Source organism: Lycorma delicatula, chromosome 3 (genome assembly GCF_047948215.1).
Source record: "Lycorma delicatula isolate Av1 chromosome 3, ASM4794821v1, whole genome shotgun sequence".
Classification (NCBI taxonomy): domain Eukaryota; kingdom Metazoa; phylum Arthropoda; class Insecta; order Hemiptera; family Fulgoridae; genus Lycorma; species Lycorma delicatula.
The window spans coordinates 100223249-100241502 of record NC_134457.1 but is presented as its reverse complement, the minus strand read 5'-3'; the positions used below and the strand labels follow the sequence as shown (position 1 = coordinate 100241502).

General features: G+C 28.9%; 1 protein-coding gene across 3 annotated transcripts in view; it reads right to left on the bottom strand.

Moving 5' to 3' along the window:
* LOC142321824 (uncharacterized) overlaps positions 1-18254 on the bottom strand; it is a 202316-nt gene that overhangs the window by 86189 nt on the left and 97873 nt on the right. Inside the window, exon 1 of one of the 3 annotated variants that reach the window (XM_075360255.1) lies at positions 10080-10200. The exons of the other annotated variants lie outside the window; for them this stretch is intronic. Coding sequence (XP_075216370.1) covers positions 10080-10095 — 16 coding nt within the window. The 5' untranslated portion in view covers positions 10096-10200. Of the gene's footprint in view, positions 1-10079; positions 10201-18254 lie in introns of those variants that run through there. 3 annotated transcript variants of the gene reach the window in all.

Below are 18254 nucleotides of genomic sequence, written 5' to 3'. Positions count from 1 at the left end.
ACAAAAATTTAATCAAATGGGCATAGCATTAATAATTACATTGTTTTAATTTTGGTGTACTTTTAAAATCTCTAGATATTTTCATCACAAACAAAAATAGAAGAGAAAATGTTTTAGCTGATTTATATGCGTAATATCCCCGTTTATACAGTTTTCTAATTTCCTAAAATTTACAGGAGAAAGTTCTCCAAACTCTTACAACAATAAGGTAACATGTTGAGGATAAAAGCTTAATTATTTTTATTAAATCCCGATCTCATCACTTTTCATTTCAGCCTTAATTTATAAGAAAATAAACAATTAAAGTCCAACTTTAATGAAACTGATAATTCATAAAAAGTTTTGTCTTAATTTCCGTAAGTAATAAATCTATAATCGGGCTTAAAGAATAAGTAAAATATAAAAGTATTTGTTTTTTTACGAAACGAGTACTCATTTTATTTTGATTTTAAAATAAAAGATAAAATTAGGGCAATATATGAAACTAGTAATCACTATAACGGAAATTCTGGAATGCAAAACAGATTTATAATATTATTTTATGTTAGATTTTTTTCAGCCATGAAATGAGGAAATTTTATTCGCACGGACGCCATTTAACACAGACTACATATCAGGATATTCACAGACTTGCAACGAATTGCAAGTGTTCAGTACTTTTTTTTACAATTATTCACTGAATTTCAGTAACAGTAAACTTGAAAAATCTAATTTTAAAAGTGGTTTAAGGTAAAGTGTATACTTCGTTTCAAATGTTTTGCTTAATCTCTTTAAATTATAAATAAAAAGAGAATGTATAAAAAAGAGAAAGAAGCAAAGTATATGGAATTTTAATCAACGGTTACTCGAACAAAATAATTTCGTTTTATAAAAGTTTTGTGCACCAAGTATTACAAAAATTCATTACACTTGCTTCATGAATAAGTAAATGAAAACTTTCTACTATTATCTATTACTACTGCTTAAATGTGTATCTTCAAATTAATAATAATTCAATTTTATAGTAAAGAAATATTACCAACAACCCTACGCAGATTTGAGTATCGAACTCTGTTTAAAAAATAAACTCAATGTTATCAAACATACGTACATATATAATAAAAAAATCTATAAATGTAAATAAATTTCCCGAGAGACATCATTCCTGGTCGATTGTTATTAGCTGACAGTACACGGTAGGCAGTAAAGGTACAGGAAGTCATTAAAAGAGGAAAGGCAATTGTAGCAGTCGATTGACTTTACTCGCCTTACTATAAGCATCGACCACTACACATGAACCAGTAAGAGTCAACTTTAGTAAAAATTTAATACAGGAACGACTAACGTGTTAGTAACAAAACAAATGTTTTTACATGACTAGCATATCTCCTAACTCCTTCAAACCTTAACCATTCATTTTTTTCTTGGTAAGAGCTGTTTAACGTATTAATTTGCAGATAGTCACTCGTAAAGTTTTGGCTGTTAAATCGGCTATTTCCCTACAATGAAAAATACTGAAGGAATGAAATTAGTTGTTGCACTCCGTAACTTTTGACCTAGCACAGATGTACTTGACATGTATTATGCATTGTTTCTAAACCATTGCATAATAGTTGATTTCGATTTCGGAGAATAGACATATAACCTTTATAATGACTGTAACCCATCTACATACAAATAAATAAATGAAGTCGTGTTGCCTACGCTATCATATCATGTTCAGGCTCTATTTATAAATGATTGTAAACAAATTATTATTTACATAAAGGATGTAATGGATGTTCCAATCGATAATGAATGTTTACATATTTTACATGTATTTGTGGTAAATATATTGTAACAAAACTGGTATAGCGGACCCGAATAACGGATTCCTATCAATTATTATGAAAGTAGTCGAAAATATAATAATGGGAGGATTCCAGAAAGGGTCTAAAAGGAATCCTTTTAGTAAAGGTAACAGGTCCGCTTAACAATCGTCTTTTGTAAAACTGCCTTCTGACACAAAATAAACGCCTGTTTGTACAGTGAGAAAAATTACCGGACCGGACTAAGGAATGTATGAGAACGAATAGACTCGGTCGATCATTCTCACTCTTCTAGCTGGGTCCGGTTCGGCAGGTAAAACAATAAATACTAAGGGGTATTTAAAAATAACCCTTAAATAAATTACTCATTTAAAAATCAGTTCCGCGAGGAGAGGCTGCAAGACGAGACGTTACGACGTCAGTGCAGCGAGACGAGAGTGCGAAACGTCAGTCAGCGAGAGCATTCTGCGGGGAGGACAGATAAAGGAGCGAATTTCCAGTGTGAATTAAGTTCGATACGATTAAGATGACGCAACGAGTAATTTCAGTAAACAAGAATACTGTTCATGAGTTACTGTAAAACCATAAGCGAGAGAAATAATGTACTAAATTTCAGTCGTAAACTGTACGGGTAGTTTTATTTGTGGACAGTAAAGGTATTTGCAGTGAACTTTGTACTTGGCTTATCTAGTGTACTATTGTTTGTTAATACAAGACTACTGGTTAAAAGTGTTAAGACTATTGTGTTATGCTCTATCTTTTGTAACGAGTCGTTACATTTTTATTTAAAAGCACAAAGTACACAAAAAACATTAATCTAACAACAATAAACAAAACAACACTTATGGGGTGTAAAGGGCCCCAATCTTAAAAATCTGAGATAAATAACAATTAACATAAATAGAAAATACAAGTCTTTGCAATACCATTATCTCCTTCTACCTGTCTCGTTTATTTATTTCTTTAAGCACCCTTGAGGCGACCAGAACCGCCGTTAAGCAGCATATGAGTCGTCTCAGGATGCCATGGCAGTTGACTCCCCCCTATAAACAGTCCCGTAGGACGTAACCCATCGGGGTCCTCCCAGCGTTATAAGAGCATTATTTTTATTATTATTATTGTTATTCTGATTGTGGTTGTGATCACTATGATTAATATTTGTGTATTTTTTCTTTTTCTGTTTAGTCTTCGGAACAACCATAAGGTATTACTTAAGAGGAAGAATAAGGATGATATAGATGTAAAGGAAGTGTAGTCTTGTACAGTCTGAGGTCAACCACTCCTGAGATATGTGGTTAATTGAACCCCAACCACCAAAAAACACCGGTTTCTATGATCTAGTATTCAAATCCGTGTAAAATTACCAACTGCCTTTATTAAGATTTGAACCTTAGAACTCTCGACTTCGAAATCAGCTGATTTGCGATGACGAGTTCACCACTAGACCAACCCGGTGGGCGCCAGCCTCCGTGGCGCGAGTGGTAGCATCTTGGCCTTTCATCCGGAGTTCCCGGGTTCGAATTCTGGTCAGGTATGGTATGTTCACTCGGTATTCATGAGTCATTCATCTCATCCTCTGAAGCAATACCTAACGGTGGATCCGGAGGTTAAACAAAAAAAATTTGTGTATTTACTATTTTTCATTAATTGTTTTACTATTGTTGCTTATTATTTAAATAATTTGTAAATAAATTATTGAAATGCCTTTGAAAAATAAAAATTGATGTAAAGAAAACTTGAGGCTACGGCGACTGTAAAATATTTTTCAAACTTATTTCATAAGTGGCCTTCAATAACTCTTAAATAATTTCTCAACATAAAACACAAAAAAAAACTAATATTTATACCTAATATTTACACTAAAAAACTAATCCTTATACCCCCAAAACGATCAATTTTTTGGCTTGAGGTTTTTGCTATTAAGTAACACAATTTACGACTTAGTAGACCTAAGAGTCAATTTAGCAAGCGCTATACAAACGTTTTGACTAATGCCTATTTTGTGCTAGTTACTATGTACTCCCTTTGATATGAGACTACTATACTTGGTTTGTACTGAAGACGCTAGCCTTTTTGGCTATGAGAAATATTAAATGACCGCCATTTTAGTTGGGAGATCAAATCATTTTAGTTGGGAGTTGTAGCCTATTGTTTTTTAATTTTTGTTTATCGTTTTTCAATGTCTGTAATATGATAGTTACGATTCCATTCTTTCCATTTATACCTTTTTAATTATTCCCAAAATGACGTAGAGTGTGATGGTCTCATATCAAAAAATATGTCGCATTCAGGTAGGTAGTAGTATTTGCTAAATTAAATTTTTTAGTGATTCATTGGCAACTAGTCACTTATAAAATAATGTACACCAGTTTTGAAATTACCTGTGAAGATAATTAAATGGTCACCACCATTTTGATTAAAGTTTTCGTAGTCCGATGTTTTTTTTTTACGATAAATATTTTATTTTTCATTGCTCTTTTTTATTTTCTATTAAAAAATGTTTGAGTTCCCATTCATGGGTCTCCCTGGATGATTGGAATGTAATGGTCCTACATCAAAAATAGATCCTTTCGAGGTAGAAGCATTTACTAAATTTCAGTTTTATACATATATATATATATATATATATATATATATATAGGATTTTAAATAAGATATTTTATTTTATTTTAAAACGTGTGCTGAAAGCAGAGAAATAATGAATGAAAAAGGTTTTTTTAGAAATTGTTAAAGGAATACACAGTGGTATTAACATAGCAATATGCACGAAATTAATGTTGAAGATAATTTAATTCATTGTTCATTATTTTAAGATGACGTGAAGGTAAATATATAAACAGAATATTAGGCCATAGTCTACTTGATTATAATAACATTACATTAATGTAATTGAATACAATATAAACAATTTGCATACCAGACCTATTAGATAAAAATATAACAATTACAGTATTATTTAGTCTATTACTAGTAAGATAAATATTATTGTTATAAACTAAATAATAATACAAGTAAAAGTTGTAATTTAATTACATGTAATGAATTTTGATTCAAAGCTTTAATAAATAAAAAAATAAAGATAAGTTTAGATTTAAATAGAGATAAATAAAACATTTAAAAATGATTCATTTTACGTACAATGAAACACGTTGATGTCATATTCTAAACAGAGATCGCCTTACAATAACATAATATTCAGATTTGTTTTATTTGTTTATTTATTTTTTGTTATAACTATTAATTTTTAAAAATTTAGTTCTTGAACGAGTTAGAATGAGAGTAATATCTAAAATAAACATTTCTCACTGTTATTTTTCATTCAAATTTAAAATGTACAAAACAGTAGTTTGTCACTGTGTGAAGTAACAGAAAACAATAATTACAAAAGTGTGGCTAATTTTTGTTTAATGATTTAAATAACGAATTAAATAATTAAACTCAAGATAAACTAAAATAGTTACTTGAAGACAACCTGGGCACTATCCATTTATATTGTAATTCAATTTAAAAAAAATTTATCAAATTTCCATAAAATAAGATAGAATTTAGAAAAACCAGTAAAAGTTTTAGAAAATATTAATGGGGAAGTTTTATTTATCAAGACATTATTATCATTTGAATCCAACTTAAATTGATAAAAGCTATTCATTACTTCATCCAGCTAAGGAAATTTGTGAAATTCATTACACAAATTTAAAAAAAGTGATACCTCCATACACAAAAGTGGGACGAAAATATGCTGTCCTGGAATTGTTCTTTACGTAAAAATTATTTGAATTTTGACAAAAATACTAAAAGCATTTAGTCATGATTTCTGTAATCTAGACAAGAGATCAAATCCGCTTAATCATTCTTAAACATAACTAAATTCCATACCGTGCTTACGATAGAAAGTGGAAAAATGTTTCCTTATTGTCTTCATCAGTGAGTCGAATACACTCACACACACTCCTGTTCATAAACATACCAAAATCTCTTTGCCGAAATACAGTTGCTATTCACTCCTACAACGACACTCACTCTGATCTGTTCACTTTTCAGGAACTGGTTGAATAATGAGCATCATTATTCTTAAATAAAGCACTCTGGTTAACGTACAATTAACGTTAAGTTAGATCTGTTTCACACACGAATCACAGTCGTAATGGTGTTTGGGATAGTTCGAGCAAAGTAACAATTAAGGTACACCTTTTTCTGTTAGAAACAATCTAATGTATACGTACTATCGGCATTTAATGGTGACTTTTTTTGGATACATACGGTTATAAGAAAACAAATTTTCAAAGAATTATTGAAATGTAATTGCGTATATAAACATCTCTTAGTTTTTTTAAACCATCTGTCATTGATACATGTTAATACGAAACGTGTATATTAATTCATTATAAGTAAAGCTGGTATTATAAAAGTTTTAATATTCTATATATACAGAATGTATTTTCACAGTATATTTTATGATGGTCGTTTTGACTATTTCTGTACATTTTGGTTATAGCATTTAACTAAAAAAAGTCAAGCCTAATCCAATTAAATTTCAATTTAGAGGAGAGAAATTTTGTTAAGTAACATAAATTGTTAAGTAACATTTAAAGGGAAGAAAGAATTCAAGAGAGATGAGATGAAAGCACTTCATTTCGATATGCTTAACATTATATCTTAACTAATGTTTTTTAAACTGAATATTTAATAAAATAATTCTTTGAAGAGGAGAATAGAAAAACCCTGCAGAGAGAATTCGAAAAGTATGTTAATAACCAAGGACACAGTTATACAAACCGATATTTACTCGTAAACCTATACGCAAAGGATAAAAGAATAAAAATTATAATCGGTCTCTTTAATTTTTTTTTTAATGCTTATCTCAACAAATAGAATCTTATTGAAAATAAACACAGTCTTTCAACAACGAATTTCTTTATTAAGCTAATATTATATGGTAGTATCATACAAAAATTAGGGCAAAATTAGAATTTGGTAGTTAGTGAATATTAATTTGTTCATAATTTGATCGAATCCTAGAGATCAAACGACACCAATGGGAATTCAAATCAAAATAATTCTATCTTTGTTAGGGTTTTTTAACTAATCGGAAAATATATATATTTATAAAATTTAAAATATAATCAAACATTTTACCATTGATAATTTTTTACCAGTTAATATATTTTGGATAAAAATTTTCGTTAAGTTTTTATTAAAACTACTTTAAAAACCCGTGTTTTCAGTTCTTAAATCATCACCAGTTAAAAAAATATGTACATAATAATGCTAAAAATTTTGATGTGAACACCACATGACTTCCTTTACGCCTGTTAAATTACATATACACATTTTTGGCTGCACTTCATTTAAACTTATTTCATTTGAAAGTGAATACGATCTTCCAACTCTAATAAAGTGGACAGTTACACAGGTGTCGAAATATTAGTTTTTATTAACATCAAGGATTTATAATTAATTCAACAATCTTTCCAGAAATAATAGGATAGAGTAAATGTCCCTTTATTACTCTTTAAATAAATGTAAACTCTTTAAATAAATAAACTTATTAACCTAATACTATGTTTTTTAAAGTATTATGATGTAACCATCAAAAAAATGAAAACAAAAATGAATTATCAGATGTTTCACCAAATCTGATGTGGACACCAGGTAACTTACGCGTACGCCTGTTAAATTACACATACACACTTTTTAAAATGAAAAGCACATAATTTTTCATAATTTTTTCTTATTGTTATTACTGAATTGCTATTTATTGAAAGATTTTTTTTACAACCAGAGGTTAATAATTTATTAATAAATAAATATATTTAAATTAAAAAAAAAAAAATTAAAAAAAGGCGATGAAGTCGATGCGAACCGATCTGCCTTCCCTTTCTAAAATCCAAATATTTCGTTAATTAAAATTCCGTTTGGCTATAATTTTGGAACCAATGAAAATAAGTATCACCTGAAATATCGTAGAAAAGATCTCACTGAACTTATTACTGCAGTTAAGAAAAAGTCCAAAATCCAAAAGAATTTGGATTTTGGTTCACTCGGCTGCAGTGAAAAAGGGAGGTGCACAACTAGATGTTATAGAAGTCCTAAATACAAAATTTCAATATCCTACAACTCGTTTTTGAGTTAGGCGTACATACGTACAAACGTCACGCCGAAACTAGTCCAAATGGATTCAGGGATGGTCAAAATGGATATTTCCGTTGAAATCTGAAAACCGACATTTTTCGTGATCATACTACTTCTATTACTTCGTACAAGGAAGTAAAAAAAGTTACTTAATTATTACTTCCTTGTATGAAGTAATGAAAGTATTATAATCGCGAAAAATGTCGGTTTTTTATATTTCAACGGAAATATCCATTTTGACCATTCCTGAATCCATTATGACTAGTTTCGGCGTGACATCTACGTACTTATTTATGTACGTACGTAACTATGTATCTCGCAAAACTCAAAAACAATTATCCTAGTATGTTAGAATTTTGGATTTAGGATTTTTGTAACATCTAGCTGTGCACTTCCTTTTTGATTGCAATCGACTGAGCCAAAAGTGTCCAAAAAAGCCCAAAATCCAAAAAAATTGAATTTTAGACTTTTTCATAACGGCAGTAATAAGTCCTCATTGAGTGCTTTTCAACGGTATATCATAAGCGGTACTGATTTTCATTGGTTACAGAGTTATAGCCAAATAAAATTTTAATTAATTAAATATTTGGATCTTACAAAGTAAAGGGAGCACATCGGCTCGAACCAAATTGCATCTCCTTTTTTAATTTTTTAATTGAAATATATTGATTTATTAATAAATTATTAACCTCTGATTGTAAACAAAAAACCTTACAATAAATAATAATTCAATAATAACAATAAGAATAAAATCATGAAAAAATATCAGATATTATTAATAAAGTAAAAGTTTATGTTCTTTTCATTAAAAAAAAATTGTGTATATGTAATTTAATAAGCATGCAAGTAAGTCATGTGGAGTCCACATCAGATTTGGTGAAACGCTGATTATCCGTTTTTGTTTTCAATTTGTTGATCAATACATCATAATAATTAAGAATGTATATATATAATTACATAGATATAATAAGTCTACATTTATTTCCAAAGTAATAAAGGGACTTTTACTCTATCCTAATATTCCAAGAAAGATTGTACAAATATTTGATGTGCATTAAAACTAATATTTCAGCAATTTCGATACTGTCCACTTTATTAGAACTGGAGGATCGTATCTCATTTTCAAATGAAATAAGTTTTAATGAAGTGCAGCAAAAAATGTGTATGTGTAATTTAATAGGCGTAAAAGGAAGTCATGTGGTGTCCACATCAGATTTTTAAATTTAAACAAGCTTTCTGGTAATGAATTTAAGAATAGAAGTTTAATAAATAATAATAAGTCACTTAACAGAATATTTATTAATATTAATAATGGTTGTTTTACTTGGATTAAAATAAATAATTTCTGTATATATCGTGTAATAAATATATAAATTGATAAAGAATATAGATCTTATCTCCCAATATATACGTCGACCTACAATGGCAGATCTGTAAGTAGCGTCTCTCTTTCATCCAGAAAGTTCTGATTTCGATACCTGGTTAAGCAAGGCAATTTTATTGGAAAATCTATTTTTAATTTAAAAAAAAAAACAAAAATGTACAATCGCTAAATAGTTTAAAAATATCATTTGAACTTTATCAGGGATAAAAATGCATCAAATTATTCATAATATTTGGTCCTGTGATCAGTAAATTTACATTTTGATCTGGCGGTAAAACATTATCATCCTTCAAGAAATTTACAGGTTTTTCTTAAAAACAAATTAACGACTGGATAAATGTAACTATTCTTCATACAAATGTGATATATAAAGCTTCTTCGTATCTCTTGTTACAAGAACTAGGAAAATGCATTTTTCCAAGATAAAAAATTGAGATAAATTGTATATGTACATCATACTTCGTAGATGTATTAGTATTATACAAAAACATATTAGATTAACAAAATTGTTGTCTTAAAACCCGTCTTCATATTTTCTTTTTAAGGATAGTTAATTTTTTTCAGAATGATCTGAAAATATCGTGAAAAATAATGCATTACAATTAACATGGTTAAAGATATAGTTACTGTGAACGAATACTAAACCGATTAAAAAGGATTTCTTTTATAAAAAGTTGTTAATTGTACGGAAATGTAGAAAAAAGAGTATGCAAGTAAATATAAAAATGGACTAAATTGTACATTTAAAAAAAAAAAGTTTAATGTTATCATCTTACCTTTGGAACAAAACATCTCGGTTTTTAATTAATCACAATTTGTTCCTTTTAATGGAATAAAATCATCATTACATTTATGATTTGTTTTTACTAATATATTGTCTTATAAATTCACAATATTAAATAAATTATGACCATAATAAAGCCGGTAATAATATTTTTATTACATATTGATAATGATCCAGATAATAAATTAACAGTGACTCACCAATGTCACAAATATCGCAGAACATGATCACATTAATTAAAAAAACTTTATTGTAGACAATTTCTACGAATTCGAATTTATCTGTCCACTTGCACCCGGTCTCAAACAGTATTCACTACGCGCCGTGAGCACACGCGTGTGTATCCTTACTACTAACTTAAAAATTCCCTTTCTTTACAAAATTTCCCTCCGACTAAAATTTATTTAAATGTAATTTTAAAACTTACGAAAAATATTTTTTTTTTAAGTAATAAACTAAATTATAATTAAAATCCTGAGGTAATTTAATAAATAAACTTAATACTTCCTCTTCGATTTATTGTCAGGGAGTACGTAATACATTTATCGAATTAATTATTTATCAATAATTATTATTTCATGTGGTGAAACAATTAATAATAGAATGATAAATAACGATTGTTTAGTACACTGATGAAGCTTGATATCAATATCGTAACACATATCATGTGTCTGTTGAGTCAACACACCGTATGGTATTCCAAATCAATCTCTTAATAAGGTATCACCTTGAATGTATCAGTGATCAATCACTTTATCGATCTCAAACTACGATATGATTGGTCGATCATAACGTTGAAAATTTATAATTTTTTTTAAAAATCTATTTCCAAGATACTTTTCGAAATTTGTGGACATCTAATACAATTTTTTTTATTCAGGGCCTGAAGGAAGATAACCCCTTTTTTGTCGTGAGAATTATATCAAGATGACACATGCATTACTGTACGATGCAAAGTATAATTTCAAATTCACAAAAATTTGCCAGTTAAGTTAATGAAAAAAAATTTGTCAATTAGAAATGTTTTAATTGTAATTCTCATAAAATAAGAAAAGTAAAATGTATTTTATTTATTGAAGTATTAACACAGACTACGGTCGAAATACAAATAGTTTTTTCTTTTTACTTTCTTGTACGAATTAAAGGAAGTATTGTGATCGCGAAAAAGATCGGTTTCCAGATTTCAAAGGAAATATACATTTTGACCATCCCTGAATCCATTTTGACTAATTTCGGCGTGACATCTTTATGTACGTTTGTATCTCGCATAACTCAAAAACTATTAGCCGTAGGATGTTGAAATTTTGGATTTAAGACTGTTGTAACAACTAGTTGTGCATCTTTCCTATTGATTGCAATCAACTGACCAAAAGTGTGCAAAAAGCTCTAAATCCATTTTTTTTTTGTTGAATTTTGTACTTTTTCTTAACTGCAGTAATAGTCCTTGTTGAGAGCTTTTTAACGATATATCATAGGTGGTGCTTATTTAATTTGTTCCAGAGTTATAGCCAAATAAAATTTTAATTAATGAAATATTTGGATCTTAGGGGAAGGAGCATCGGTTCGAATCAGACTTCATCTCCTTTTTTTAAACTATATATATATATATATATTTTAAAATTTAAATGTATTGATTTATTTATTTACCTCTGATTCTAAAAAAAGTTTTACGATAAATAATAATTCAATAATAACAATAAAAAAACAAAAATATCAGAAGTTATAAATGAAGTAACATTTTATGTTTTTCATTTTTTTTTAAATGTGTATATGTAATTTAATAAGCGTACAAGTAAGTCATATGGTGTCTACATCAGATTTTTTTAATACACATTATTTTAACGGAGTTTTATTGTGTACAAAAATACAAAGCTTGGACGGAATTTTAATTTTAAAACTTCAAGTAGTTTTGGGATTTAAATAAATATTTTTTTTATGAATAAAATTACATTTTTCTTAAGAAGAAAGTATTAAAAATTATTTATATTATAATAATATCGTAAAATCTCTTAACGTTTTAAAGTTAAACCTCATATGTAATTTTTTTTATTATGGTGAAGGTTAAATTTTAATAATTATTCTCTAGTGTCATGATACAAAATAATTTTTTCCGCTAATTTTTTATATGCATATGAAATCTATAATGACAGTTCAAGAACAACGGCTGAAGAATCACTTAAGTGACCTTCCAAACGATTCCACACCAAACCTTTGTTATTTTGCTCTGTATTAAAAAGTTACTGTATCATAAAATTAAAATATAAACACTATTTTTCATTACATAATTAACTAAAAATAGCAATATAAGAATAAATAAATCACTAATAACGAGAACGGGATAGATTTATGGTATACTGCTTGTAGACATAAAAATTAAATAATTGCTTAATCTGTGTTATTTGGTAATTTACGGGCCTAAACATATATAATGTTAAATACATATATTTAAACACATGATCGTATGCATGCATTCTTCAATACGAGTCATAGTTTTAACCTTGTACCTTGAACCTTATTATTTTACTTTGTTTTATTTATTTACTTAATAGTACATTCGGGTATTATACTTTTTTTATTCAGATTATACTGTTATTCTTTAACTGACACTTGTGATTGACTGACTTCAAACGTGTGAATGTACTATGATTATTTATGCGGAACTGTGTTCTATCTTAATAACTATTATTAATATATTTGTACACAAGGTATAGTAAACTATGTACACGCGTGCGCACGGTAAAATATATATGTCCATATATATATATTTTTTTTATCGTTGAATAATCAATGAACATCACCCGTCAGAAATATGTCATCGCTTGGAGCGATGACATATTTCAAAAGTCAAAACGAATTTTTGATATAAAAAAATGGCTGTCAGATCATTATCTCGCCCCCGTTAAGTATGAATCATACTAGATCGATTTTTAATGATTAATCATGTTAAATTATCCTTGTATTTATTAATGTTTATGAATATTCCACCTGTTCTTTGCTAATAAGAACAGTCACTTATTCTTAAAATATCATACCAAACCATATCCATACCAATCCAAACAACAGAACTGATGATGTATAATTCAATTCAATACGTTGGCTTACGAAAAACAGCCTTATTATTTATGTCAGTTGCTATTTTTTTTTTAATAAATTGCCGAACCATTTGAAATCCTTTTCTACCAATTTATTTAAAATACATTTACAAGATTTCCCTTCACAGAAACAATATTACTCTGTGAACTAATTTTGAAAAATATTAATTAAAAGGTTTCTTTTTTAAAAAAATAAACCTGATTTTCAGCATCCTGCTCAACGTGTTCTTAAAAAATATGTTAAAAATAATTTTCAATAGCTTAATTACAAATTTTAATTTGTAATTAATGTATTTATTTTAACATTATCATTATTTCATGTGTTTATATTATACATAAATAATTAAAATGGACTTGAATCATATCTATTTTTTATCTTATAATAACATTATCTATATAATGTTGTTATATAAAAATTAGAATAAAATATTTATTTATTTATCACTTTTAAGTTTATCCGTACTTTGTAAAGTATTTTTAGTGTTTCTTTTTTGGGGGGGAGGGGGAATTCTAAATAGCACATCAGCTTTCCTACGGTTTTTTATGGATGACTCTTTATCTGAATGGTATCCAAAATATCTCTTTTAATGAATAATAATTTTTGTTGTGACAACATGTTTTGAGTTTTTAATTATCCCCACCCACCTCCAAAATAAATGGTTGTATATTTTGTCATTGCATATGTAGAAGTAAATAAAAATATGAATAATTTAAAATTTAAAATATTATTTAAATTTTATTTAAAATAAAAATTACTTTGGAACGTATTAAAAAACCTGATTCACTGATTACCTGTTTCATTGATTAAATGAAAAATAAAAAATAAAAGAGCAGTAAGTAAATAACAAAACATGCAACATTTCCACTTTTTATGTTACCATAAACTATTCTTTGTAATGAAAATAAGAGGACAGAAATATATTTTTTTGTACTTCATACAAATAAATAAAAAATACAAATAAAATTAAAAAGATTAGCCAACATTTTTGTCTGTATATTGTTAACAAAGAAACTTACTTGTTATCAAAGAATTATTTTCTTTTCTTATTGATAAGGCTGCATGTTAGAATTACTTGTTCAAAAACGTTTTAGAGGTTCGTAATTACTTAATTTTCTTTTGGTTTTTGTTAACAATATATATATATATACCCACACACATAAAGCGCACAAAAAGTTTGTTTAGTATTCGTGATATAATTTAAAAAAGAAGAAAAAATAAAGGTAAATATTTTTCGGTTATATTGGTGAGACTGGCAGTATAGCCGCGAAGTAGGGATGACGTACGGGTGGGTGGGTACGTACCATGCAGGCGTTGATAAGAAAACGAATGCAGGCAGGTAAATAGGAAGTGAATCATGACAATGTTGACCCGCTTTGTCAAAGATACGATAATATTATTATTTCTAAACAACTTACTGATAAAAATATACGTAAATAAACTATATAAATATAGCCTTAAATGAGAAATTTTACAGTGATATTTACTTAAAAAGAAAAAAACATTACAGGACAACAGTAAACGTAACTTTTTCGTTGTAGTAGAGTAATACGAATGTTACTTTATGTACTTTTAAAACAAAATGTTTGTTTTTTTTTACAACAAAAAGAATAAAGTAATAAATATCAATTAATGCATCCCTCTCTTAAGTTAAAACTCAATATGTGTGGGATAATAGCCGACATTAAGTTTTATTACTGGGAAGACAGGAAACTAACGCAGTTAAATTGAGTTTAGTGAGGGAAGATCGATTAAGTAATTCAGTGGTGAAAGTTTAAATAATAATAATTCATTCCTGTTATTATTTTTTAACTTTTATTTACCGATAATATCGTGCAAATAACTAAATAATTAAACAAAACCCATTACAAAATACTCTGAAATTAACTTAATTGTTGTTACGACGTGCATCAGTATTTCAAGGTATCTTAAAATTACATATAAACCATTTCACATTTTATTTTAAAATTGAGTTGACATTTTTTTATCAAATTTATTTATATGAGCTTTAAAATTGTTTATTTTTTATTAATTAAAAAAAAAAAAAAACTTCTAAATATATTTAGATGCGGTAATTTAAATAGGTTTTGCAATGTTCGTTTATTTTATTGACATGTTTCGAGAACAAATTCCCAATCTGAATATAATTATATACGAGTAAATTCATTATAAAGGTGCGTAAATGAAGGTAAATACTGAAAAAAAAAATCTGCATATGTTTCACTTTAAATAAAAGTATATAACTACAAAATCGACGGCGACAGAATATCCGCTGTTTAATGATTCTTAGTATGCACGAAGGTTTTATCAAACAAAGTTTTACCTTCTTGAACGGACTAAATAAATATTTTATTCTGCTGGGTATATTATAAATATTATGTCAGGAACGTGTAGATATGAAATTCTGCGGATAAAAAAGGAAATCTCTCAGAATTTGCCTGGATGGATCACGGAAAACCATTGTAAAACCTTAATCAGAGCATCATCGTAAAATACACAAAAGATTATATGATAAGAAATGTTATGATTAAAGCCTACATTAATTATATAAAATATAAACAAATTAAATAATGTTAAGGTAAGTACATGAAGATATAATATACACACTAATATAACAAATTACTTTGTTGTCGCGTATTCCGTCGTTCGAAAAGGATATTGAGAGATTAACAAACGTAAAATTGTTTTATAAATACAATTTATTACTCAACAGACAAACAAAATAAATAATAAAACAATAATGATGATGATGATGACAGTACGTAAATATAACATACAAAATAATAATTCAGATAAAACTTATTTATCTAATGACAGAAATGATTTATTTAATGACATTTAAATTAATAATTACCAAAATACAGTCCAATTCACTAAAAACGTTATAATGACGGCTAGAAACTAATATTGCACTGAGAACAAGATAAAACGGAGTGGGCAGGAAGTTCCTTTACGCTAGTTATGAAATTATTAGGACAGGTGCAGCTTACCTACTATGGAACTAAAACGTCTGTGTGGTAGAACCCACACAGACGTATTCAAAGCACAGTTCTATACACCTCCATGTCCGGTTGTTCATCCACAACAGCATATCAAGAACGATCATTTCAAATACTGACCAAACAGCATCTTGCAGTTGCTCGTTGACGTACATTTTAGGATTTCTTCTTTTAAAAATCCCAGATTGCGTGGTCAGGTTTGGTGAGGTCAAATGCTTCTTAGTGGCCAAGGCAATGTGGCTCTAATAACTCTTCTGACCCATGTCCGACCCAGCGATTCGGGAAAATTTCATTGAGGCATCTGCGAACAATCAAAGCAAAATGCGCTGGAGCACCGTTTAGCTACAACGTAGTGGTATCAGCGATCCCTTTTGCCGTTAATTCTCGTGCAACCACTCGTGGATCATTAGCAGATAACTGTGTTGATTAAGTATGCCATCAACAAAAAAAAGACCAAGGAGATGATTCAGTCGTCATCTCAGCCCAAATCATAACACAAGGCGAATGGTGTTTGATTTCCTCAAAAAAAGTGAGGATTGTTTTTCGCCCAGAAAAAAATTTTGATTACAAGAGCTTTGATAAACGTTAATTTATAGTGAAAAAAATAAAAGATTCAAAGGCAAGAAAAAACTAATTGTAAATTAAATAACAACCACTTAGAAAAGAACTTCTTCACCCTCGTATGAGAACATTATCGTTCTCAAAAAGCGTTCAAGCAATAACTGACTTGCATAAACACGTCGATCAAGATCAATGGTCACTCAACGCATTAACTGTAGCTGTGCGAAAACATTTAACATTGAAGTCCTTCCGCATATGGTCATGCATTGTCGATCTCGGAATGCCTAACTCTGTTGAAGAATTGCGCGTTAATTTCAACGGTGATCGTTGAATCGATGCATCCACAGCACACATCTCAGCTCGAGTGTTCGGTCACTCGCTGCATGGCGCATCAAGAACACTTTCCTTTCCAAAAACCTTCTTTCTTCTTCCATGTCAGTAATGTTTGCCGTGATGGTGACGATTTCCCAAAACGCACAAAGAAATCATTCATAATGTTTTACCAGTGTGTGCTCGTGAACTCAATCAGAAGCTAACAAACGCTCTTCGACAGTGAACGCACTCGTATCCACCATCGTTCCACACTCGATAACGACTAAGGTCATCCCACTACGAATGAACACACCGGACGATCCCCACCACGGCTTATCCTCCCCAACTTTTCCAGTAGCAGTGAGCTATATCAGAAGTGAGAATTGGCAGCAATACAGTCCGATTAAGCTGGATTTATAGGGGTGAAGGGATTTTCCACCACCCCGTAGAAAAGTCTAAAGTTCATATAATTAAATTTTTACAAGTATTATTACTTTTACTGTTAATAAAAGAACTATTCTACACTTTATGCATGCATATACAATACTGTCGCTTTCACTATTGTTTACCAATAATTCACCGAACAAACTCTTGTATTCACCCACTGTTCGTACTGGAATACTCATGATACGTATTTAGTGATTATCGCTTGTTATCGCAACTGCGCCGAACCCGGCCTCGCAAAACTAATAGGTTTGCTGGTCATTAGCATTATCTATATCCCATGGCCTGCAGAACCAGAACCCGACTGTCCCTTTAATTTTTGAAGCGTAATAATTTTCATTGTCCGAGCCTTCACCTTTTTCTAATTTCTTATGCAGGCAAATCCTTCTGAAATTTATTTTGGCAAATCCGGTAATCCTTCTGGTCAAACAAGAGCTTTCAGAAGTGCTATTGTCTGTAATACAAGGAACAAATTATTAAATGAACCTGTTATTCTAAGAAAAGAATCCGTTTCAGTGTCTTCTAGATTCTTCTTTATTTTCTCTTTCTTTCTTCTTAATTGGAAGAAACCCGTTTTTCTGGTTCTTTTACGGTATTTACATCTGATTAATACGAATTACGTTGTTATACATAAATAAGTTAAAGGTAAATTTAAATTTAGGTATTAATAAATTTTATGAATTTATTTAAGTAAGAATAACTAGTAAATAATTTAAAATAAGATCAATCTGAATTTTAGGTTTCATTAATCAAGTAGTAGC